The sequence below is a fragment of the Tachypleus tridentatus genome, chromosome 1, assembly GCF_004210375.1.
Source record: "Tachypleus tridentatus isolate NWPU-2018 chromosome 1, ASM421037v1, whole genome shotgun sequence".
NCBI lineage: Eukaryota > Metazoa > Arthropoda > Merostomata > Xiphosura > Limulidae > Tachypleus > Tachypleus tridentatus.
In genome coordinates this window covers 17,321,840-17,348,998 of record NC_134825.1, presented here as the reverse complement: position 1 = coordinate 17,348,998, position 27,159 = coordinate 17,321,840, and the positions used below count along the sequence as shown (strand labels likewise).

Below are 27,159 nucleotides of genomic sequence, written 5' to 3'. Positions count from 1 at the left end.
TTGATGTTTTGTGGCAATAATGTCTAAATTTCGTGTTTTACCAATTAATTTGTAAAGGTCAAAACTCAAGCTGGGCCTCTACAGAACACACAATTTTTTCAATCACATTAACTCTATACATCCCAACATTAACTTCACATGTGAACAGGAAGAAAGCAATCAAATATCATTTCTTAACCTCAAAATTACAAGAACCGACACACAATTCAAAACATAAATCCACCGAAAAATCACCCATACTGGACTATACATTCCTTGGGACTCAGCACATGAAACAAAACAAAAACTCAACATACTAAGAAACCAAATAAACACAGCCGTAAAACTATGCTCACCAGATAAAATTAACCATGAATTAGACAAAATAAAGCAATACTTCATCAACATCAATAAGTTTCCTCCACAAACCGTAGAAAACATTATACGCACACACCTAGACAGAAAGCAAAATCAACCAACAAAAGTAAATATATCTCACGAATCAAAAAATCACGAAACCATATACTGCTGCATACCATATATTCGTGACATCAGCAGACAAATAACCAACATTTGGCAAAACTAGTAACAAAATATGATGTTCCAGTTAATACCAAATTTATTCAAAACCAGGCACAAAACTTAGGTCTATACTATGTAAAAACTACACTGACAAACACCACACCAACATTATTTATAAAATACAATGTGATAACTGCCACGACTTCTATATTGGAGAAACAAGTAGAAAAATGGAAACGAGATTCAAAGAACATAAAAAGTCACCTTCACACGTTTTCGAACACTGCAAGTCAAATAAACACAACATAACCATAGAAAACACTCAAATACTAAATAAAGAAACAAGCATAAACAAACACAAAATTAAAGAAGCCTTATTTATACAACAACTTAAACCTAAAATAAACCAATATAAAGGAACGCCTTTATACCTATATTAATAAAATAAATAAAATTATATATTCAAACATCTAACACCGCCTTCTACATTCCGACACTCAGTTACACAACCCCTTCCAAACATGTGGTAAGCTTCCGGTCAGTTACCTCTGTGAACCTGACGATGACCGAAGAAGGTTCAAACTTGTTCGCTCTTCTATGTAAAATATTTTCTCAACCCAAACGAGCCGTTTCTGCATATAAATTTCTCAATAAGTGGGTTTTATCGACATCACTGAGTGTTACATTCAATCCCACTATTCGTTGGTAAAGAGTAGCCCAAGATTTGGCGGTGGGTGGTGATGACCAGCTGCCTTTCCTCTAGTCTTACATTGCTAAATTAGGAACGGCTAGTGCAGATAACCCTCGTGTAGAACTAACCCTAATTTTGAACTGATAAAGTAGAGGGAAGGTAACTAGTCTACAGCATTCACCGCCAACTTTTGGGTTACTTCTGAAGAACAGTGGGTCTTAACAGTCACTTCCCTCCAGTGGGAAGAATGACCAACGGACTAAGAACTCTTAAGTTAAGAATTCACACAGTTCCACCACATCAGCCACTAGTACACGCCCTACCATTTTTATACATTATTTTACAAACTAATATTCTGTATCAAGCACGTGTTCAGTTTATTAAGTTTCACTGAGATTCAATAAAGGATGTTTCATTTAGTTTCGTTAGGAGACAACTGATGGTGTGGCTGTGAGTGTTTAAGAATAAATTACATGTTGTTTACCTGAAGCAGGTTGAGAAGAAACAGATTTAAATCATACTTTATTGTGTTATCTAAGTTTATGCTCGTGTGAAAGTCGTCCACGCGTAGAAAGAAATCCAGAATAGAAGCAAGACCCGATATTTTGTGGAAATCATCAGTTCCTCAGAGTGGCGTAGTTACTTCCTGTTGATATTTTGTTGAAATCATCAGTTCCTTAGAGTGGCGTAGTTACTTCCTGTCAATATTTTGTTGAAATCATCAGTTCCTTAGAGTGGCGTAGCTACTTCCTGTTGATATTTTGTTGAAATAATCAGTTCCTTAGAGTGGCGTAGTTACTTCCTAAGGTGTCGTTTACGTAAAAGAGGTTTTGGAAAGTATTCCGTTTAAATATTCTGTTTTAACTGTATTCGTAAAGATAGTAGCAAACTGGTTCCGTGGCATTTCATTGCAGACAGACACTTCAAGATTTGTGAAAAGATTTGTTTGTTGAATTTCGTGCATGGCTACTCGAGGGCTATCTGCATCGACCCTCCTTCATTTTGAAGTGATAGACAAGGGGAAAAGCATCTAGTCAACACCACCCACCGCTAATTCTCGAGCTACTCTCTATCAAAGTACAATGGGATTGACTCTCACATTGTAACACTCCCACGGCTGAAAGAGCGGCGAGCATGTTTGGTGACTGGATTTGAACTCGAGACGAATAGATCTCTCTTTCTGTCAGACTGAACCATCAAAAGTCGACTACAGGTGTCGCTAACGAATTCAGAATGTTAATTAATGTCTGGGGTGGGTTTTCTACTTGCAGCGAAACCTAACACCCACCTTTTCAAAGTACTTGTCTGAGTATGTTTTTGGTAAATGATAATACAACGAATAATGTATTAGAAATAACATCTGATGCATTATACACATTGTGCAGAGACAACGCTAAGTACGTTAGGAATAGTGGTTTTTAATGTCAATACAAATTACTCTTTCCAATCAATTCACCAGCGTTCTTTAACGATAAACCTTCAGCTGCGTATACTGAGTGGTTTTCCAAATAACCTGACAAGAACATCATGTTAGCGAGTGCATAAGCTGGCTACTTTATGAATACCAACAGCTAATACAGTTAATAGTTTATAACCGCAATATATTACAGAATGAACATCAGACATAGAATTTAAGACCTGCATTTGAAAATATGGAGTTATAATTATCTATCAAGTGTATAAGCTGTTGGTGCTGTTCGCTCAATGAGGTATTGAAGTTTTTTGCTGAAAGCTGTGCCACAAGCAACGAGGGTGATCATCTCGGTATTTTGTTAGGACTGTCAGTTCTTACAGCTGTAATACCTGTCAGTAGTTTGTTAGGACTATCAGTTCTTAAAGCTGGTTTATTTATACCTGCCGATATTTTGTTGAAATCATCAGTTCCTCAGAGTGGCGTAGTTACTTCCTGTTGATATTTTGTTGAAATCATCAGTTCCTCACAGTGGCGTAGTTACTTCCTGTCAATATTTTGTTGAAATTATCAGTTCCTTAGAGTGGCGTAGTTACTTCCTGTTGATATTTTGTTGAAATTATCAGTTCCTTAGAGTGGCGTAGTTACTTCCTGTTGATATTTTGTTGAAATCATCAGTTCCTTAGAGTGGCGTAGTTACTTCCTGTCAATATTTTGTTGAAATCATCAGTTCCTTAGAGTGGCGTAGTTACTTCCTGTTGATATTTTGTTGAAATTATCAGTTCCTTAGAGTGGCGTAGTTACTTCCTGTTGATATTTTGTTGAAATCATCAGTTCCTTAGAGTGGCGTAGTTACTTCCTGTCAATATTTTGTTGAAATCATCAGTTCCTTAGAGTGGCGTAGTTACTTCCTGTTGATACTTTGTTGAAATCATCAGTTCCTTAGAGTGGCGTAGTTACTTCCTGTCAATATTTTGTTGAAATCATCAGTTCCTCAGAGTGGCGTAGTTACTTCCTGTTGATATTTTGTTGAAATCATCAGTTCCTTAGAGTGGCGTAGTTACTTCCTGTCAATATTTTGTTGAAATCATCAGTTCCTTAGAGTGGCGTAGTTACTTCCTGTTGATATTTTGTTGAAATCATCAGTTCCTTAGAGTGGCGTAGTTACTTCCTGTCAATATTTTGTTGAAATCATCAGTTCCTTAGAGTGGCGTAGTTACTTCCTGTTGATATTTTGTTGAAATCATCAGTTCCTTAGAGTGGCGTAGTTACTTCCTGTCAATATTTTGTTGAAATCATCAGTTCCTTAGAGTGGCGTAGTTACTTCCTGTTGATATTTTGTTGAAATTATCAGTTCCTTAGAGTGGCGTAGTTACTTCCTGTTGATATTTTGTTGAAATCATCAGTTCCTTAGAGTGGCGTAGTTACTTCCTGTCAATATTTTGTTGAAATCATCAGTTCCTTAGAGTGGCGTAGTTACTTCCTGTTGATACTTTGTTGAAATCATCAGTTCCTTAGAGTGGCGTAGTTACTTCCTGTCAATATTTTGTTGAAATCATCAGTTCCTTAGAGTGGCGTAGTTACTTCCTGTTGATATTTTGTTGAAATAATCAGTTCCTTAGAGTGGCGTAGTTACTTCCTGTCAATATTTTGTTGAAATCATCAGTTCCTTAGAGTGGCGTAGTTACTTCCTGTTGATATTTTGTTGAAATAATCAGTTCCTTAGAGTGGCGTAGTTACTTCCTGTTGATATTTTGTTGAAATCATCAGTTCCTTAGAGTGGCGTAGTTACTTCCTGTCGATATTTTGTTGAAATCATCAGTTCCTTAGAGTGGCGTAGTTACTTCCTGTTGATATTTTGTTGAAATCATCAGTTCCTTAGAGTGGCGTAGTTACTTCCTGTTGATATTTTGTTGAAATCATCAGTTCCTTAGAGTGGCGTAGTTACTTCCTGTTGATATTTTGTTGAAATAATCAGTTCCTTAGAGTGGCGTAGTTACTTCCTGTTGATATTTTGTTGAAATAATCAGTTCCTTAGAGTGGCGTAGTTACTTCCTGTCAATATTTTGTTGAAATCATCAGTTCCTTAGAGTGGCGTAGTTACTTTCTGTTGATATTTTGTTGAAATAATCAGTTCCTTAGAGTGGCGTAGTTACTTCCTGTTGATATTTTGTTGAAATAATCAGTTCCTTAGAGTGGCGTAGTTACTTCCTGTTGATATTTTGTTGAAATCATCAGTTCCTTAGAGTGGCGTAGTTACTTCCTGTCGATATTTTGTTGAAATCATCAGTTCCTTAGAGTGGCGTAGTTACTTCCTGTCGGTATTTTGTTGAAATCATCAGTTCCTTAGAGTGGCGTAGTTACTTCCTGTTGATACTTTGTTGAAATCATCAGTTCCTTAGAGTGGCGTAGTTACTTCCTGTTGATACTTTGTTGAAATCATCAGTTCCTTAGAGTGGCGTAGTTACTTCCTGTTGATATTTTGTTGAAATAATCAGTTCCTTAGAGTGGCGTAGTTACTTCCTGTTGATATTTTGTTGAAATAATCAGTTCCTTAGAGTGGCGTAGTTACTTCCTGTCAATATTTTGTTGAAATCATCAGTTCCTTAGAGTGGCGTAGTTACTTTCTGTTGATATTTTGTTGAAATAATCAGTTCCTTAGAGTGGCGTAGTTACTTCCTGTTGATATTTTGTTGAAATCATCAGTTCCTTAGAGTGGCGTAGTTACTTCCTGTCAATATTTTGTTGAAATCATCAGTTCCTTAGAGTGGCGTAGTTACTTCCTGTTGATATTTTGTTGAAATCATCAGTTCCTTAGAGTGGCGTAGTTACTTCCTGTTGATATTTTGTTGAAATCATCAGTTCCTTAGAGTGGCGTAGTTACTTCCTGTCGATATTTTGTTGAAATCATCAGTTCCTTAGAGTGGCGTAGTTACTTCCTGTTGATATTTTGTTGAAATCATCAGTTCCTTAGAGTGGCGTAGTTACTTCCTGTCGATATTTTGTTGAAATCATCAGTTCCTTAGAGTGGCGTAGTTACTTCCTGTTGATATTTTGTTGAAATCATCAGTTCCTTAGAGTGGCGTAGTTACTTCCTGTTGATATTTTGTTGAAATCATCAGTTCCTTAGAGTGGCGTAGTTACTTCCTGTTGATATTTTGTTGAAATAATCAGTTCCTTAGAGTGGCGTAGTTACTTCCTGTTGATATTTTGTTGAAATAATCAGTTCCTTAGAGTGGCGTAGTTACTTCCTGTCAATATTTTGTTGAAATCATCAGTTCCTTAGAGTGGCGTAGTTACTTTCTGTTGATATTTTGTTGAAATAATCAGTTCCTTAGAGTGGCGTAGTTACTTCCTGTTGATATTTTGTTGAAATAATCAGTTCCTTAGAGTGGCGTAGTTACTTCCTGTCGATATTTTGTTGAAATCATCAGTTCCTTAGAGTGGCGTAGTTACTTCCTGTCGGTATTTTGTTGAAATCATCAGTTCCTTAGAGTGGCGTAGTTACTTCCTGTTGATACTTTGTTAAAATCATCAGTTCCTTAGAGTGGCGTAGTTACTTCCTGTTGATATTTTGTTGAAATCATCAGTTCCTTAGAGTGGCGTAGTTACTTCCTGTTGATATTTTGTTGAAATAATCAGTTCCTTAGAGTGGCGTAGTTACTTCCTGTTGATATTTTGTTGAAATAATCAGTTCCTTAGAGTGGCGTAGTTACTTCCTGTCAATATTTTGTTGAAATCATCAGTTCCTTAGAGTGGCGTAGTTACTTCCTGTCAATATTTTGTTGAAATCATCAGTTCCTTAGAGTGGCGTAGTTACTTCCTGTTGATATTTTGTTGAAATCATCAGTTCCTTAGAGTGGCGTAGTTACTTCCTGTTGATATTTTGTTGAAATCATCAGTTCCTTAGAGTGGCGTAGTTACTTCCTGTCGATATTTTGTTGAAATCATCAGTTCCTTAGAGTGGCGTAGTTACTTCCTGTCGGTATTTTGTTGAAATCATCAGTTCCTTAGAGTGGCGTAGTTACTTCCTGTCGGTATTTTGTTGAAATCATCAGTTCCTTAGAGTGGCGTAGTTACTTCCTGTTGATATTTTGTTGAAATCATCAGTTCCTTAGAGTGGCGTAGTTACTTCCTGTTGATATATTGTTGAAATCATCAGTTCCTTAGAGTGGCGTAGTTACTTCCTGTCGATATTTTGTTGAAATCATCAGTTCCTTAGAGTGGCGTAGTTACTACCTGTCAATATTTTGTTGAGACTATCAGTTCTTATAGTCGTGTTGTTAATATCTGTCAATATTTTGTTGAGGTTATCAGATCTTACAGCCACGTTGTTAACAGCTCTATCTGTGTCTCACCTGCAGCAGAAGAATCTATGTGCGTGTTGCCAAAGGTTATCCAGGTCACTTTAGAGAAAGAAAACGGGAGTTTCGGTTTCACACTGAGGGGCGGAGCGTGTTCAGACAGACTGAAGTCTAAACCTCTCAAGATCACTCACGTGCGACCAGGAGGTCCAACAGACAGGTGGGTGCACGTTGTTGTCCGGTCAACGTCTTTGTTACTGAAGTAAATAACACCAAATTAATCTTTAGATAGATGTAAAAAAACACACACCACATTCCATACGTAGACATGTTGACTGTTTTGGTGAATAGGTTGATAAAAAGAATATACAAATAGATTACCTCATATTAAAGAGCAGTAAAAGCTATTGATTGAACTTGATTGCTACAGACACAGTTTATTTGAGTTATAACATATTATATATTAGGAAAACATGCAAATAATTGAAATACTACTGCATAATTTCCCTTGCAAATAAAATAGAAGATCAAACGTTTACGTTATCAAGACAAACATAAACCATGCGTTATTAATTTCTTGTTGAAGAAACGTGTGTCGTGTTTTTGTCTCCGCATTTAAAGATACGCCCAAATTAATTGATACATACGAGTCAAGTGAACATTTTTGACAAAAGTCTTTGCCACTTTATTAGAAAATCTTTGTAACAGTCTTCTTGTAACAATCCACTTACTGGACATGCTAAATGTTGCAACCTTAAAATGGAACTTTTAAATTTGGATGTCGATTCCAAGACTACAGAATGGGCTATTTGTGCTCTGCCCATCACGGCTATCGATACCCGATTCTGAACGGTGTGATCCCGCAGACTTTCCGTTGAGCCACTACAAGTTTTCACTCTAAGCAGAAAATTATTTTTGAAATAAATAAGTTATGTTTTAGTAACCTGGATTATGTTAGTTTTCATAGTACATCTATTGATTTAAAATATTGATAACTCATATATAGAAAAAAAATCGACACTGAAATTATATATGAGAATAAAGAAAAATCAACAAGCGAACATAAATAGTAGTAGATTTTGAGTATTTCACTTCAGTATATAGTAGTTATAATGTATAATTGTATTTACATAAATAGTAGTAGATTTTGAGTATTTCACTTCAGTACATAATAGTTATAATGTATAATTGTATTTACATAAATAGTAGTAGATTTTGAGTATTTCACTTCAGTACATAATAGTTATGTATAATTGTATTTACATAAATAGTAGTAGATTTTGAGTATTTCACTTCAGTATATAGTAGTTATAATGTATAATTGTATTTACATAAATAGTAGTAGATTTTGAGTATTTCACTTCAGTATATAATAGTTATAATGTATAATTGTATTTACATAAATAGTAGTAGATTTTGAGTATTTCACTTCAGTACATAATAGTTATGTATAATTGTATTTACATAAATAGTAGTAGATTTTGAGTATTTCACTTCAGTACATAATAGTTATGTATAATTGTATTTACATAAATAGTAGTAGATTTTGAGTATTTCGTTTCAGTATATAATAGTTATAATGTATAATTGGATAGAATAACGTTTCGCATGAAATACCAGGATTTAAGCGCTACATTCTGTTAAATAGAGAAGGAACGATTAAAGCAGGAGACCGCTTATTGGCTGTTGAAAATGTAAACTTAGGGAATGCTACTCTACAGGAGGCGCTAGCAGCGCTGAGAAAACTTGATGGGAAAGTTTTATTTACTCTGGAGTATGATGTATCCATTATGGGTAAGATAACTCTTGAACATACTGAACTGAATATATCTTGTAGAATATTTTTTATTAAACACAATATTCTGATTAATATGTCATTGATCATCGTTGTATATAGTGTAACTATGAGTAAGGGAAAACTGATATTTACTTATGCGTGCCTACAATGGCACGTGTGGTATTAGGCTTCGGGATTTCATTTCCATACGTTTTTCTTATGGTACTTAGGTATCGACGTGGTTAGACAATATTATATATGAGCGTTAAATTAATACTGATGTTTGGCTATATGATAAACAGTGTACCATGATGTAATAATTGGGGACTGCTGAGTTTGATATATTGGTTATATGATAGATAGTAATTGGTTACCATGATGCATGAACATGGACAGTAAAGGTGGATGTTTGACGTGACATATGAACAGAGACTGCTAAGTGTGATGTTTGACAGACGTTAATTCTTTACCATGATGCATAAATAGACCCTGTTAAGTTTGATATTTGGGTATGTAATGCACAGATGTTATTTAACGAAGTAGTATTCGTTGCTGTTCAAAGTGTATGAATACCTAACAGGTACTTAATAGCAAAAGTAAAATTATCAAGGACTATATGTAATGGAGTAGCTATACCTTATTTGTTATGTGTTGTGGGGTATGTATACTTATTAATGCCAAATGGTTTTCATTTTGAATTTTCTCATACGGCACGTGAATTTGAAGTCATTGGTTGACATGTAGGATAGGATTGTTGTATTAGTCTAAAGACACGTGGATCAGGTACTGAAAACAATGATATACAAAGGAATACAATTAATATTCGATGAATAAAGTTTAATTATCTCTATATGGAAGCAATTCTGTTTTACACGTATAATATGACTGGTGTTCAGTAATAAGTAAAGTGTTTTAAATTTCTTTCAGTCGGTATCTAATCTGAAGAGGACTTATTTTAGCTCAATAAATGTAATTTCATTTAGAACATGCTTTGTTTGTAAGTTCCTTGTTTAGTAAACAGAATTATATTGATAAACTTAGTAACTAGTGTATTATCCTGCTTAATAAATATCATAATATTTTAACTGTATGCAGTAAGTTTCCCATCTAGTTTCACGAAATAAAATCTGTGTAGTAAGAATGTTTTATTCAATACGAATACAATAGTTATTGTCGCTTACGTATTGTTATACAATTTTCTTTCATTTATAAGTTCTTGGGATTGCATCATTTTTAAAAAGTGCTATTACTAGTCTTGTTTAATATTACTAAGTAGATGTTATTGAAAGTTTACCTTGTTTATTAAACATTATTTTGTTTTTAACCAGACGTAGTGTGTAATGCTTCTGGCCCTCTATTGGTGGAACTTGACAAGCCTCCAGGTACAGAATTAGGAATAACACTTACTCAGATATACAGACCAGGAAGTCTTATTGTCATTGAAAGTATAAAACAAGCAAGTATAGCAGAAAGGTTGGTTACATGGTGGTTAAAAAGTTTGTTTTTTTTGTTTCAGTGAATGTCCTTCTCTTGCATTACTATCTACTGAAAGTATAATTGCAGTAAACTATCATGGAAATGGAAAAGATGTTAGTTTTAACCTCCTGATTTTCTAGTGGTAATTTAATGACGTCAGATAAGTTCTTATGATCGTATATAAGAATTGTTTTGATGCGTCTCACTTTCAAAGTTAAAATAAGTTTTAAAGAAACTTAGTTCGTTTAAAACATTGTGACATGTAACAAACATGGTTTGTCCTAACATAAACATCCCAGAACTTAAGAAACCGTGTCGAAGAGCTAAAACACAATCAAATCATGTATGTTAGCTAAGATGTGTCATTTTGCTATTTATGAATTTTTATACAGAAACTACTGATCATGGTTAGGTAAAAGTTTTACTGTGTTCTTAAGTCAAGTAAATTTAGTAATACTGACATGTTCTGATGCTACCTGGTAGATTCTTAGTTTTAACGATGGATTCTATATCATGTGATTATGGATTTAAAGCCAACTGATAGAAGTTTAGTTTTGGTCATGGATTCTGTATCATCATGAATTTTGTATCAACTTACTATAGATTTGATGACATCTGATAGATCTTTATTTTTGGCCATGGATTTTGTGTCAACTAACTACAGGTCTGATGATATCTAATAGATCTTTAGTTTTGGTCATGGATTTTGTGTCAAGTAACTACAGGTCTGATGATATCTAATAGATCTTTAGTTTTGGTCATAGATTTTGTCAACTAACTACAGGTCTGATGATAGTTGATAGATTTTTAGTTTTGGCCATGGATTTTGTGTCAACTAACTATAGATCTGATGATATCTAATAGATCTTTAGTTTTGGCCATTAATTTTGTATCAACTAACTACAGGTCTGATGATATCTAATAGATCTTTAGTTTTGGCCATTAATTTTGTATCAACTAACTACAGGTCTGATGATATGTAATAAATCTTTAGTTTTCGCCATGAATTCTTTATCATTTAGCTATAGATCTGATGACATCTGATAGACATTTATTTTTGCCATGAATTTTGTATCAACTAACTACAGGTCTGATGATATGTAATAAATCTTTAGTTTTCGCCATGAATTCTTTATCATTTAGCTATAGATCTGATGACATCTGATAGATATTTATTTTTGCCATGAATTTTGTACTATCTAACTATAGGTTTTAGGCCAACTTATAGATCTTAAGTTTAACAATGGATTCTAGTTATCTGCTCTTATCCGCTCTTGTCCTTCGATAACTATATACACGTCCTGCTTCAGCTGTTGGTATAAACTTTGATGTTGTTTTTATTATCATGAAGGTGTGGGGCGCTTCATGTTGGGGACCACATACTGGCTATTGATGGAAAAAGAATTGACCATATGACAGTTGCTGAGGCTTCTCAACTTCTTAAGCCTTCTCCAAAGGAAGTCATCAAGTTGGAAATTTTTCCTATCAGTCAAATCCTCAGCCACAAAGTTCCAGAGCACAGCCCTCTTAAAGGTGAGGACCAGCTTCTGTTTTCTAACATGTAGTGAACCATTGTGTAATTCACATCACTCAAAAATAAATACTTTTTCTTTCTGGTAAAAAACAACGTAATTAGATAATAAGATAATGGTTCATTTTTTTATTAAATTTATTTTATCAAACCATAGAGAAATGTTTTAAATTGTACTTTTTATCGTAGGCATACCAAATATGACCAGTAGAGTTACAATTACATTTATAAATCTATTAATATCTAACGTTTTTAGGTCCGGTAAGTACAGGACAACTTTGGTCAAAGCTCAACTACAATCGCTTATCATGCACTGGAAGTCGTTCACCTATTTCATCCAGAAAATCTCTACTTCCTCTTCTTCAGCCTTCATTGCAAGGAAGGTTAGGTCGACAGTTGAACCAAGGAAGATATTTATCCCAGTCTATTCCATCGTCTAATGGTAAAACTTACTTTTTGACTTAGTCGTGAGTGTTTGATTGTTCGTTGTCACTGAGAATGACATGTCTTTTGAGTTGGTAAAAACCATATTTCTGTTATTATTCAGTGTTCGTTAAATGCTTATTACGTTTATCTTGTAGTTATCAATATTTTATACGTTATTAATTTGATATTTTAGTACTTATTGTAAAGTCAACATATTACATGTTTGACATTTTATCCTTACTATGAAGTAAATAATATTGAACATTGGATAGCTTAGTATGTACTGTTAAGTCAACAATGTTGAACATTTAGTATTTTATTGCTGTTACGTATTATAATTTATCTTTCCGACGAGTCTCCGATTTATTATGTTATGTAAGTTACATAGACGATTTCAAACAGTTGGAAATTTTAATTTAGAAGTTAATTAAATATCAATATGTATCAATTTTATGATATTTGCCAACAAGAGTTATTCACACAATTTTCTTTCTTAATACAAACGTAGTTCAATGTACAAAGAACAATTATTACAAATAATTATTTATATACAATAATTTTACAAACTCACAAACAATATTCAGTCTTCTATCTTGTCTGGAGTTGAATATTTTATCAACGGTACAGATACACATGGAGCAAATTACTTTTATGCTAATACACAGATACACTTCACTTGACGGGACGGCTTTGTAGAAATAGCAACGTCCGAAGTTAATTCTGCAAAGTTTAACGCTCTTAATGTTTGAAATCTATAAAAGGTCGTGGTCAAATATATATATATATAGTTTTCCGATTAATAAGCAGTTGTCAATATTATAGCTTCCGAGGCTTATAATATACTGACTGTAGCGGTCAAACAATATTTTATTACTGTCTTTCGACGTCTTGCGATGGCTTGCTTTTAGGTACTTATTAGGCGAGATTCTAGAAAGTTCAACAATATTTGAATACATGCTAGCGAGAATCTTCTAAAAATTTAGAGAACAGGCGGGACTTACGCAATACACATCTAACAATATACATCACCTGCATCAAACTGAAATAAATGCACAACAATAAATCCGTTAAAGTATTTACAACAATACTGAACATTCAATAATTTAGTACTTACTGTGAAGTCAACAATGTGGAACATTGGACAGTTTAGTATTCTTTGTAAAGTTAACAATAATGACTATTTTGTATTTTAGTACTTACCGTAAGGTTAAAAATACTGAATACTTGATAATTTAGTATTTACTGTAATGTCAACAATAATGAACATTTGATAACTTAGTACTAACTTTGGCGAGCGGATATCAATAAATATCATGGCTAAAAACCTATACAATAACCTAAATCTAATTATTAATTAACCGCTTTTTCGTTACAGACACATCTAAAATAACTACGTGGTATAACTGTTAGTTAGTTTTGGAATCAATGGCAAATAATTAATCATTAAACGGGGAGAATATAGGCTACAATCCATTCGTACGATTTGATATTTGGTTCTTTTCGTAAACTTGTCTTCCAATTATTAGAAGTTATAATGAAGTATATTGTGCTAGCAAGAATTGTTTTTATGTATCTTTTATTTATCTAATTATACATGAGTTATTCTTTAATCTGTTATCTGATATTTCTATTTCAAATGCCTAAGTACAAATACTTCATGTCAGTAAAAAAAATTGTTCCTGTTTAGCATGTGCACTGTCGAGTTTAACAAGATGGGCGCCACCTACAGGTCGACTTAGTCATACAGAAACAACCGCTGTTACGATTCAAGCTGACCTCCGTGGATTTGGGTTTGCTCTTCAGGGAGTGTCTTATGCAAGAGAGGTACCTTCTTCACCAGTCATCACGGCGATGGACCCTGGAGGCCCCGCTGAAAGGTACGCGATTTTTATTTTATAAATGTACATTTTGTATGAAATTGAGCAATCGGAACAAAACTGCTTTTAAAAAACAAGAAATAAAATAAATTGTCGAGTTTAGATTCATCTTAGGTTATATACTTGCTCTTATAAAAACTAAACACAACCAATACCTGTTTTCTGTAGGACAGTGTAATGAACACTACTTTACTTTCAGCACTTTTACTGAATGGTAAAAGGATATATTAATTAAATGCATATTTCTAGTTTACTATCATGGGTTAAAAGATTACCTTTATGTTCACTCAGAACTAAATGGTATTTGTGGTACTGACCTAATATCAACGTACACTGTTTTTATTTTATTTCATTTTTTTCAATGGCACCGATTTGTGTGCTCTAGGAGAATTAACAGCTTTCTTGGGTGCGTAAGACTTGAATTATGCTCTAAAAGAAATAACAGCTTTCTTAGGTATATAAGACTTGAATTGTGCTATAAAAGAAGTAACAGCTTTCTTGGATACATAAGACTTGAATTATTTCGTCTGGTCTAGGACTGGAATCCTACATGTTGGAGATCGAGTGCTGGCAGTTAATGGTCTCTCCACTCAAGGCCGAACTGTGGAAGAGGTCACCAAGATACTTCAGCGTTCTCGCCCGAGGATCACCTTGGACATAGAGTTTGATGTTGCAGAAGCTGTGGTGCCCAGTAGTGGAACATTTACGATCAAACTAGCTAAATCAGGAGGTGGTTTGGGCATAATGATCACAGGTGGGTGGAACAAAGTTTAGATTCAGGTTCAGAATAAAGGTTGACGATATGGCAAAATTACACCATGAACCTCGGAGATTATCTTAGAAAGCAAAGTTACAGTGTATATCTTATTGGTGTATCCAAGAAAGCAAAGTATAGTGCATATCTACATATGTACTCCCAAAAAGTAAAATTACAGTGTCTATCTTATAGATGTATCCGAGAAAACAAAATTACAGTGTATATCTCATTGATGTATCCAAGAAAGCAAAATTACAGTCCATATTTTATAGACGTATCCAAGAAGTTCCAAAATAATAACACCCTTTATCATTATTGTTCTATTTCTTTTCATTCGAACGACGCATGGAGTGGAAATGTTTTTAGAGTAGCAACATATCTAAATAGTAATTTTTAATTAATTTAATATTTAATTAATTTGGCATTTGCTATCCACGTTACTTATTACATCCGTAACGAATATCGAAATATAAAAAAAACTTCTTTTTGCCCCCCAATAGCACAGCTGTATGTCTGCGGATTTACAACGCTAGAATCCAGGTTTCGATACCCATGATAGACATAGCACAGATAGCCCATTGTGTTGCGGTGTGTTTAACTTCAAAACAACAACTATTTTTTTTTCAAGTTAAGTAAGGAAAAAGTGTACTTTGGAGATTAATGTTATTTGGACGTTCTGAATCGTGTAAAATATTTAAATAATTTTTTCTCGTGGATTAACAATCTGTGAATATTCTAACTTTGTTTAGCTCCAAAGAATCGACAGCAAGGGGAACCTCTGATAATCTCTGACATAAAGAAAGGAAGTGTGGCCCATCGAACAGGGACTCTCCAACCAGGAGATAAACTGCTGGCCATAGACTCGGTGAGGATGGACAGCTGTACCCTAGATGATGCTGCGGAAATCATGAAAGCTTGCGACCAGGTTGTCAAACTAAGAATTCGTAAAGACGAAACCTTTTCTGGTACGAGAGTGGTGTCAATAAACTATTATTAATATGTTTGTGTTTTGTAATGTAATAATCAAACACGTGTGTTAGTATATAAGAAGATTAGGTTTGTTAGTACGAACAATTCTCATGGAAGGAGTGAATAAATTACTAAGAACAATATTACAGAATACTGTATGTAGTGTGATGAATTCTATAAATAGTTAGAATTATATAATCTTTGGATAGCATATAGTGTAAGCTGGAATTAGCGGGCACTGACTATTATATATTTAACTATATTAATATAGTTATATATTATATAACTAGGACAGAATGACAAGTTTCTAGTAAAAAGTTACCAGGGAGGAGTAACTAGTTTCTAAGGGAGTTTCACTACTTTCTACAAGACATCGACTAGTTTCTACAGAATATCTTATCTGGTTTCTAAGGAATATTGATTACTGTAGTTTGGAAGAGAGGCTAGTTTATAGGGAAGATTCAGTTATTTCTAGAGAAGATTAACTTGTTCCTATGGAAAGTTCACTAGTTTCTACAGAAGATCTAACTGGTTTCCAGAGAATATTGATTAGTGTAGTTGGGAAGAGAGGCTAGTTTATAGGGAAGATTCAGTTGTTTCTAGAGAAGATTAACTTGTTCTTATGGAAAATTGACTAGTTTCTACAGAAGATCTGACTGGTTTCCAGAGAATATTGATTACTGTAGTTTGGAAGAGAGGCTAGTTTATAGGGAAGATTCAGTTATTTCTAGAGAAGATTAACTTGTTCCTATGGAAAGTTCACTAGTTTCTACAGAAGATCTGACTGGTTTCCAGAGAATATTGATTACTGTAGTTGGGAAGAGAGGCTAGTTTATAGGGAAGATTCAGTTGTTTCTAGAGAAGATTAACTTGTTCCTATGGAAAATTGACCAGTTTCTACAGAAGATCTAACTGGTTTCCAGAGAATATTGATTACTGTAGTTGGGAAGAGAGGCTAGTTTATAGGGAAGATTCAGTTGTTTCTAGAGAAGATTAACTTGTTCCTATGGAAAATTGACCAGTTTCTACAGAAGATCTGACTGGTTTCCAGAGAATATTGATTACTGTAGTTGGGAAGAGAGGCTAGTTTATAGGGAAGATTCAGTTGTTTCTAGAGAAGATTAACTTGTTCCTATGGAAAATTGACTAGTTTCTACAGAAGATCTAACTGGTTTCCAGAGAATATTGATTACTGTAGTTGGGAAGAGAGGCTAGTTTATAGGAAGATTCAGTTGTTTCTAGAGAAGATTAACTTGTTCCTATGGAAAATTGACCAGTTTCTACAGAAGATCTGACTGGTTTCCAGAGAATATTGATTACTGTAGTTGGGAAGAGAGGCTAGTTTATAGGGAAGATTCAGTTGTTTCTAGAGAAGATTAACTTGTTCCTATGGAAAATTGACTAGTTTCTACAGAAGATCTGACTGGTTTTCAGAGAATATTGGTTATTGTAGTTGGGAAGAGAGGCTAGTTTATAGGGAAGATTCAGTTGTTTCTAGAGAAGATTAACTTGTTCCTATGGAAAATTGACTAGTTTCTACAGAAGATCTGACCGGTTTTCAGAGAATATTGGTTATTGTAGTTGGGAAGAGAGACTAGATGATATTAGTTTCGTGTGAAGATTTCATTAGTTTTTAGTTAATAGTTTATATACACCATGCTATAGATATGTAGGGAAAAATAAACTTCACTGAAATATGTTTAGGCCAAAAAAATAATATGCTCACGTTAATCAGTAATGACAAGTTTTGGCCTTACAGAGATTTATCTTATCACTGATTTTGTTTTACAGTAGAGGGACATCAAAGATCAGGTCATGTTACGTCCTCAAACATTATTCATTCCGTTATATCTAACAAAGCTGAATTTAACAATTGCGTGTTTTTCATTTAAAGAAATGTGAAAACTATAACGAATAAGGAAACTTGTAATATAATCCAGAGTTGAATATAAATAATCCTCTTTGTGAGGAAACTTGTATTATAATCCAGAGTTGAATATAAATAATCCTCTTTGTGAGGAAACTTGTATTATGATCCAGAGTTGAATATAAATAATCCTCTTTGTGAGGAAACTTGTATTATGATCCAGAGTTGAATATAAGTAATCCTCTTTGTGAAAATGGCATCATTGTGTTGCATTTTTACTCAACATGTCAGTATTTCGTTACTCCCGTGACTCAACATGTCAGTATTTCGTTACTCCCGTGACTCAAGATGTCGGTATTTCGTTGCAACCGTGACTCAAGATGTCGGTATTTCGTTGCAACCGTGACTCAAGATGTCAGTATTTCGTTACTCCCGTGACTCAACATGTCAGTATTTCGTTACTCCCGTGACTCAAGATGTCGGTATTTCGTTGCAACCGCGACTCAAGTTGTCAGTATTTCGTTACTCCCGTGACTCAAGATGTCGGTATTTCGTTTCTTCCGTGACTCAAGATGTCAGTATTTCGTTACTCCCGTGACTCAACATGTCAGTATTTCGTTACTCCCGTGACTCAAGATGTCGGTATTTCGTTGCAACCGTGACTCAAGTTGTCAGTATTTCGTTACTCCCGTGACTCAAGATGTCGGTATTTCGTTGCAACCGTGACTCAAGTTGTCAGTATTTCGTTGCACCCGTGACTCAAAAAGTCGGTATTTCGTTGCACCGGTGACTCAAGCTCTTAGTTTGTCATTTACTTTTTACATTTTGAGTTTAAGAGTAGAGTCATACGTTACTTTAAGTACTCAGGATATTTTGGTTGAAAACTAGTGCATTGATAAAATAACGAAGTTTTAACAAGCAATCGTACTTCATGTGACTTCACATGTTAACTTGGTTTACTTTTTAAGTCGAACGAGAGAAGCATTATTCAACACTCGTCTATTGGCATTAGAAGAACCAGATAAATGATTTCATCTGTGACAGGGGTTCTCAATTACTTCATGTTTCACAATTCAAACCAGCTGGTGCTTCATTTCCTAATTTTAGCGAACGAACCTTTTGTATGCTCTTTCAGAAGAACCAGATTCATCTGGAACTGTTGTGTATACTGTGGAATTAGTGCGTCACGGAGGACCACTTGGTATAACCATTTCAGGAACTGAAGAGCCTTTTGAACCCATTGTCATCTCGGGGCTAACAAATGATGGACTGGCTGAAAAGTAAGTTAAGATATATTCTCTGTCATCTAGGGGCTATGAAGGGAATGACGGGGTAAGAAGTGATTTAAGACATTTTTAGGTTTATTACACGAGTCCTTAATATATTCACGAAATTAAATATTTTAATTTATTTACTTTTTGGCCGCAAAAATAGCAAAGTATTATATTTTATATTTTTGTGAGATGGTTGAAAGTTTATCTTTCTGCTGTTCCATTGGCCCGATGAAGTTAACTAACAACAAATTCAATTAATAGTTTTCTATCTCTTTCCAAATTGTCCCATTTGTAAAATTCCGCAATGATATAAAGTTTGCACTAACTTAAGCCTCAGCGCAAATAACTACAAGGATTTCTGGAATTTCTATTTTGGATTACCAGCCGTGTTAAACAAAATAAGATATTCCGAAGTCCTTTTTAAGGTTAATAAATATATTAGTGTTAAATTTATATTTTCGTATTGGCGTTGAATTTGTTTTTCAAAAGAATGAAAATTCAAAAAAATAATCGTAACGAATGATTAAAGGAGATAACTGAATGGAAGACTGGGTTCACGTGACTAGTCAACATTTATGGAATAGTCGTAAGTTGCTAATATTCATAAAGACTTTATAACATACCTCGTCTTGGTACGGCGATACGTGTATGGCCTTACAACGCTAGAAACTGGGTTTCGATACCCGTGATGGGCAAAACCTAGGTAGCCCATTGTGTAGCTTTGTGCTCAACTGTAAACAAACAAACACAAAAAAACAACATCAAATTATTTTATAGTTTACTGTAAAGCCAAATACAAAGGTAAAATTAACATACACTTTAAAATAAAAAAAATAATTACTTAAAAATCGAAATGTGTGGTTTAATTAATTCAATATGTGCGCTATATTTAACAGAACCGGAGCTATACACGTCGGAGATCGACTTCTAGCTATCAATGGCCAAAGTCTACGAGGAAAACCTTTGAGTGAGGCTATTCTGATGCTACAGAACTCTGGAGATGTAGTTACTCTAAAGATATCCAAAACTCCATCTCAGAATCGTAAGTCACTTGACATTATTATAAATCAGTTTTATTATTAGATGGATACCAATCCGAATTTTTATGGGCCTGGCATGGCCAGGTGGGTTAAGACGTTCGACTCGCAATCTGAGGATCGCGGGTTCGAATCCCCGTCAATCCAAACATGTTCGCGTTTTCAGCCATGGGGGCGGTATAATGTGACTGCCAATCCCGCTATTTGTTGCTAAAAATAGCCAAAGAGTTGTCGGTGGGTTGTGATGACTAGTTGTCTTCATTCTAGTCTTACACTGATAAATTAGGGACGGCTAGCGCAGATAGCCCTTGAGTAGTTTTGCGCGAAATTCAAAACTAACAAACAAAACAAACCGAAGTTTTAGAGTTTGGTAATTTGTTATATACTGTTAATAGGTAACGACATAGAATAGTATATATTATTCTAATATTGTAATAAGGCAGCGATTTCTGAAACGATATTAGTTTAATACAGCTGTGTATAAAACATCTTAGTTGTTAATATAACGAATCATTTTAGGTGTAATAAAAGTGAATAAAACAATATTTAACTGCAGATATTTTCCTTTGCTTTCCTCGTGATTAATACTTTACGGATTTTGAATCAAGTGAGTCGCATAATGAATCAAGCTAATATATAGAATGAATCATGTGAGTGCGTATAATGAATGGTATAAGTATACATAATAAATCAAATGAGTTTATAGGATGAATCAAGTCAGTGAATATATATATCATACTGTATATGGTTCACAGTATTTTATGTGTGTTTGTATGTGTGTTATCTTATAGCAACGCAACATTGGGCTATCTGTTGGGCCCTTCGAGGGGAATCGAAACCCTGATTTTAGCATTGTAAATCCATAGACTTACTTCTGTACAAGCGAGGCGCGTATTTTATGTTAAAAGTAATGTTAACAAAATAGTCTATTAATTTATTATTTATGCAGGGTTAGAACCCCATTATTGAAGCTTTATTCGAATAAATGTTTTCCTTTCTTCTCGTGTCACGAGTTTCAAATTATATTAAAGGATTTATTATATTGACAAGATGGGATAACCGTACCATGGACGGAAGTTGTATAAATTCATGATTAATAAAAGATTATTTTAAGACAAGAAAAGTTGTTTCCCATATATATAACTTTAGAAAAATCCAAGACACCCATAAAAACAGCAAAACATAAAATGTGAAACCATAAATTTACATGGATCTCCTTGTGGATTCAACAAACCTTCATGTCAGGTTTGATAAAGATCTTTCAACAAAGGTGAATTAGTAGTAAAAACACTCATAAAAACTGCAAAATGCAAAGTTTAAAATTTGTGCGTATTTCCCCATGGACCTAATGAACCTCCATACCAAATAAATTGTGAAGTATTAACATGAACATACAATAGATAGTACTATTATATGTATATAGATGGCGTTAGTGCCTTAGATCCGCGTGTGACGTACACTTGACGTCATACATACGCCATGAAGATGGAGAAAAATACAGTTCTTCTTAGCGGAAAATGCAGGCAAAACGGGAAAATCGTGACCCCTATTGTAAGTCTACATGGACACAGGATAAAAATTTCGGGAAGGTGGACGTTGTACATCACGTAATAAACATTTTTTCCAGTGTCATATAAGCAAGAGTTCCATTATAGTATGATGGCTAACTAACTCATTTTTCCCCACAACTTTGGCGAATTAAGCATCCAAACTGTTTAAATGTGCTCCTATTACTTCTCTTTTAAACAACTCAAGTTGACTCACTTAACTACTTTCATATGTTTAGTTTTTTAGTTGCTGTTTAACAGCGAATACCCTATACTCGTATACAAATTATTTTGTTGTAATGGCTTGACATATTTCCTACAGATATACTAAAAAACAAATATTTGTTGCTTTTCAGGTGAAGGGGATTCCGAACCAGAAAAGGAAGAGGTGAGATGTTTTCTGAACCAAAAAAGTTGTTTTCACTTTCTAAACTTTTTTCTATCTATGTTGGTATGACAGAGGGCAGTGTTAGTTTTGTTTATTTCTTCATTTGTAGATATAAATTTCCATTAGGTTATCTGTGCACTGTTATAATGGTATTAGGTTATCTGTGCACTGTTATAATGGTATTAGGTTATCTGTGCACTGTTATAATGGTATTAGGTTATTTGTGCACTGTTATAATGGTATTAGGTTATCTGTGCACTGTTATAACGGTAATAGGTTATCTGTGCACTGTTATAATGGTATTAGGTTATCTGTGCACTGTTATAATGGTATTAGGTTATCTGTACACTGTTATAACGGTATTAGGTTATCTGTGCACTGTTATAATGGTATTAGGTTATTTGTGCACTGTTATAATGGTATTAGGTTATCTGTGCACTGTTATAACGGTAATAGGTTATCTGTGCACTGTTATAATGGTATTAGGTTATCTGTGCACTGTTATAATGGTATTAGGTTATCTGTACACTGTTATAACGGTATTAGGTTATCTGTACACTGTTATAACGGTAATAGGTTATCTGTGCACTGTTATAACGGTATTAGGTTATCTGTGCACTGTTATAACGGTATTAGGTTATCTGTGCACTGTTATAATGGTATTAGGTTATATGTGCACTGTTATAACGGTAATAGGTTATCTGTGCACTGTTATAACGGTATTAGGTTATCTGTGCACTGTTATAACGGTATTAGGTTATCTGTGCACTGTTATAATGGTATTAGGTTATATGTGCACTGTTATAACGGTAATAGGTTATCTGTGCACTGTTATAACGGTATTAGGTTATCTGTGCACTATTATAACGGTATTAGGTTATCTGTGCACTATTATAACGGTATTAGGTTATCTGTGCACTGTTATAATGGTATTAGGTTATCTGTGCACTGTTATAATGGTATTAGGTTATCTGTGCACTGTTATAATGGTATTAGGTTATCTGTGCACTGTTATAACGGTATTAGGTTATTTGCGCACTGTTATAACGGTATTAGGTTATCTGTGTACTGTTATAACGGTATTAGGTTATTTGTGCACTGTTTTAATGGTATCTTTTGCTAGATAAGATTGTCTTAATTACTTTGTTGTTGTTCGTTTTTATTTTTGTGTGCAAATTTTATTTTTATCTTTTCACTGCAGAGACTCGAACACTGAATCATTACACGTCCGTAAACTTATTGTTGACCTTCTCGGAGCTTATTATTTCATTCAAATAAAGTAAAGCAGGTCCATTTAACTAAAGGACTGGTGTTTTGCTATTGTTACGTTTCTGTCCACAAAACTATAGAAAATTCGAGTCGTCATGACAAATCTAGACAACAAGGACATTTCTAGGTGCACCAGGATATTTATGTCATGACAAAACTCCCTCTAACGGACAAAACTGCTAAACTAAAGTTTAAATCGAAGTTCACAACAATTCAAAGTAGGAAGTTATAGAGGGAAATATGAAATATCCTGAAATTCTGAAAAAATAGAGTTTTTAATGAAGTTCCAAATTTTTTATAAATTGATGTTTCTTTATGTTTTAGAAACTTCTTTTAAAATGTAAGTATTTAACCAAATAATGCAATGTTTTTAAGTTGTTATTGTTTTCTTTTAAACTAAACGCAGCAAACCAAAGAAAGAGACGCTTACATAAACATTATGAACAAGACTATTCCAAGTGTGGACAGTGCTGTTGAATCATGGGACAGTTCAGGTCTGGAAATTTCTATCAACAGAGCAGAATACAACTATGAAAACCAGGATTCTTACAGCACAGTCACAGGTGTGGTTTTGGTTTCCAGTGAATGGTACAAATTGTTAGTTTCACAATATAAATGATCCTGGTGTGTTAACTGCAGAACACTATATGTATTATATATTCTAACACATATATATTTTATGTATATGGTTACCTGAATCACCTTGAAATGAAATTAGAAGAGTGACTTCTTTAATGTACGTTCCTTTTGTTTAATTTTCTGTTACTTATTATTATGATTTTTAATGTTACAATTTCCAACTAATGCAAGGGAGAGAGATACATATGGCCTGGCAGGTCCAGTTGGCTAAGGCACTTGAGTTGTAATTTGAGGATCGCGGGTTCGAATCCCCGTCAAACCAAACATGCTCGATCTTTCAGGCATGGGGCGTTATAATGTACGGTCAATCCCACTATTCGTTGGTAAAAGAGTAGCCCAAAAGTTGGCGGATGGTGGTGATGATTAGCTGCCTTTCTTCTAGTCTTACACTGCTAAATTAGGGATGGCTAGTGCAGATATCCCTCGAGTAGCTTTGGGCGAAATTCAAAAAACAAACAGAGAGATATATATGTTAAAATAAAGACAATTTTTATGTTACATTTACATGGAAACCTTTCATTGCTTTTTATTTATTCTCTACACTTTATTACTAAATCTTTATAAAACTTTACAAATATAACTTTTGTTGTTTTTCTCAAGCATAAAGTCGTACAATAGTCTGCATGCGCTGTGTCCGACTCAGGAATCAAATTCGGAATTTTAACGTTATAAGTCTTCAAGGACACAGGAGGTATACTTTCACATACGTGAATCTGATTCAATCTCCTTATATTCCATTTTCGTTTATAAAATTCTGAGAATAAAATCATAGACAAGGATAAAACATTTATTTAATAGCGCTGCGTCATAACGTTAAAAAAATTGTGTTCACATGAAGCCAGTGTCATTGTTATTGTAGTATGTTAGATAAACACCCCAGAAAACATGGTTCTTTGGTTTTGTCTCGTTTGTCATTTTGGGATACTTCTTTTCTTTTGTAGAGCCATCTATTAAACAGAGCTCCGATTATGGCCTTGGGCACTGTGTAACAGATGATCAACTTAAACAAATGGAATGGAGATACGAAGACTGGGATCTTCAATCCCATAATAGTCACACTTGCCGAAATTGCAGTAGCAGCCACTCCGGTGGGAAAAGAACTGATTGGTCAGAAACCATCGAAGGCCTTCATTCAAGTAGCCAATCAGAATTATTGGGAAGAGATCAAAGTGTTATGAGAAGCGATCCTGGTCACCTGGCTAGTCAACAACCTCAGTTTTGTGGTAAACTGCAGTCATCTTGTGAAGATATGTTTCTCTCAGAGCCACAAACTGTCTCTGTGGAACATATCTGTGTTTCCGTTAGCCAACCAGAGCTACCTATTCCAGGACAATCAGAAGACGACGTACAGAGATGTAGCACTTTGCCACACACTATTTCTAGAAGAAGCAGGGAGAAAGAACAGCACAGTGTAGATGATAATGCTGACTCTTTCCGTTCTTATCAGAGCTCCTTGGTTCTTCATGTACCAGTTGAAATCCACAAGGTGACACTATTTAAAGATCAAGTTTACGAAGACTTTGGATTTAGCGTTTCTGATGGACGCTACGAAAAGGGTGTTTATGTCAATAGGATACGCCCAGGAGGACCTGCCAGCATCAGTGGTATTTTGAAGCCATTAGACAGGATTTTACAGGTGAGATTCGCCAAGCAAGATCGGCTAGTACCACTGGTATTTTGAAACCGTCAGACAGGACACTACAGGACCTGCTAATATCAGTAGTATTTTAAAACTATTAGACAGGATACTACAATTAAGTTATGCACAGTAAGATTGGCTAGTATCATTGTATTTTGAAGCCATTAAGTAGAATACTGCAAGTAAGATACATCCAGGACGACTGACCAATATCAATAGTATTTTAAAACTATAATACAAGATACTATAAGTAAGATATGTCAAGCAGGACCTGCTAATGTTGTAATATGTTAAAACCATTAGACAGTAAGATACGCCCAGCTTGTTTTTTTTGTTGTTGTTTTTAATTTCGCACAAAGCTACTCGAGGTCTATCTCTGCTAGCCGTCCCTAATTTAGTAGTGTAAGACTAGAGGGAAGGCAACTAGTCATCACCACCCACCGCCAACTCTTGGGCTACTCTTTTATCAACGAATAGTGGGATTGACTGTAACATTATAACGCTCCCACAGCTGAAAGGGCGAACATATTTGGCGCGACGGGGATGCGAACAGGCGACCCTCAGATTACGAGTCGCACGCCTTAACACGCTTGGCCATGCCGAGCCAGATACGCCTAGCAGTAAACTGTATAAGTAATCAAAGTACAGATAGTGAAGCGTTTCATTTTTTCAAGTGAAAGTTTTGCAAGTTACATTATTTCGTGAACTAACGATAACCAACATTAAATCTTGACAGTCACAGTCTTATTACATTATTTGTTCTCGTATATACGAGGTAAACTAAAATCTGGCTAACTGGTTAACTCACTCACCTATTATTGTATTCTTAAACGTTTGTTTCTCCAACTCTCGTAAAAATTTGAGACGTCACGTAAAATCTCGACATTCAGGAACTGTTTAAGCCTCACACGTCATTATTACGTCATGCCGAAAGCTCTCACTGATAAATAATACCAAACATTTAAAGGAAAATATTTAAAACATATCCTTTAAAAAGTTCATTTTGTCTATTGATGTATGTTGTATTTCGGGGAACACGGACATATTTCGGAAACAGTTGTACAATTTGAACTATAGTATTTGTTTTATGTTCTCACACCAACAAAGAATTTTATACCATCTTTCAGAAGAGCCTCCTGGTGGCTTAGCGGTAAGTCTGAGGGTTTACAACTGTACCAGTCATGTTGGGCACAGAAAACTCTTTTAGACAGCGTTGCCACCTTTAAGGTGAATGCAATTATTTTGTGAATTCAGTATTATGGCTTGGCTGGTGTTTTACGTTCAAAACTGTAATAGTGCACTAAAAAACATGAAAAGTCAATATGAAACTCTTGTTAAAATTTTTGACTCATTAATAAGAAATTAAAGACATAGTTTTAAGCTATGATAATAAAAACAACAACATATTTTTAATGTGTAATACGCTCAAAGGTCTTGTATGTTCTGGATAAGAGTGTCTAATACGATCTTTTGAACATTGAAGTATTTGAAGAACAAGTTAACGTTCGAACGTTTTTTGTTCATTTTCTGATTAATCTATTTTTAAACAGCCCCGCATGGCCAGGTGGGTTAAGGTGTTCGATTCCCCGTCGCACCAAACATGCTCGTCCTTTCAACCGTTGGAGCGTTATTATGTTACGATCAATCTCACTATTCGTTGGTGAAAGAGTAGCCCAAGAGTTGGCGGTGGGCTGTGATGACTAGTTACTTTCCCTCTAGTCTTGCAATGCTAACTTAGAGACGGCTAACGCAGATAGCTCTCGCGTAGCTTTGCGCGAA

The 27,159-nt window shown here is 34.6% G+C and overlaps 1 protein-coding gene across 8 annotated transcripts in view; it reads left to right on the top strand.

The window, feature by feature from the left end:
- Positions 1–27,159, top strand: part of LOC143243989 (glutamate receptor-interacting protein 1-like) — a 101,465-nt gene that overhangs the window by 73,324 nt on the left and 982 nt on the right. For all 8 annotated transcript variants that reach the window (XM_076487934.1, XM_076487944.1, XM_076487919.1 and 5 more), the window contains 13 exons: positions 6,968–7,127; positions 8,556–8,701; positions 10,013–10,157; positions 11,512–11,693; positions 11,948–12,133; positions 13,805–13,994; positions 14,531–14,748; positions 15,501–15,716; positions 18,723–18,867; positions 19,758–19,903; positions 21,802–21,833; positions 23,509–23,665; positions 24,683–25,377. In XM_076487934.1, the coding sequence (XP_076344049.1) occupies positions 6,968–7,127; positions 8,556–8,701; positions 10,013–10,157; positions 11,512–11,693; positions 11,948–12,133; positions 13,805–13,994; positions 14,531–14,748; positions 15,501–15,716; positions 18,723–18,867; positions 19,758–19,903; positions 21,802–21,833; positions 23,509–23,665; positions 24,683–25,377 (2,618 nt within the window). The remainder of the gene's footprint in view (positions 1–6,967; positions 7,128–8,555; positions 8,702–10,012; positions 10,158–11,511; positions 11,694–11,947; positions 12,134–13,804; positions 13,995–14,530; positions 14,749–15,500; positions 15,717–18,722; positions 18,868–19,757; positions 19,904–21,801; positions 21,834–23,508; positions 23,666–24,682; positions 25,378–27,159) is intronic.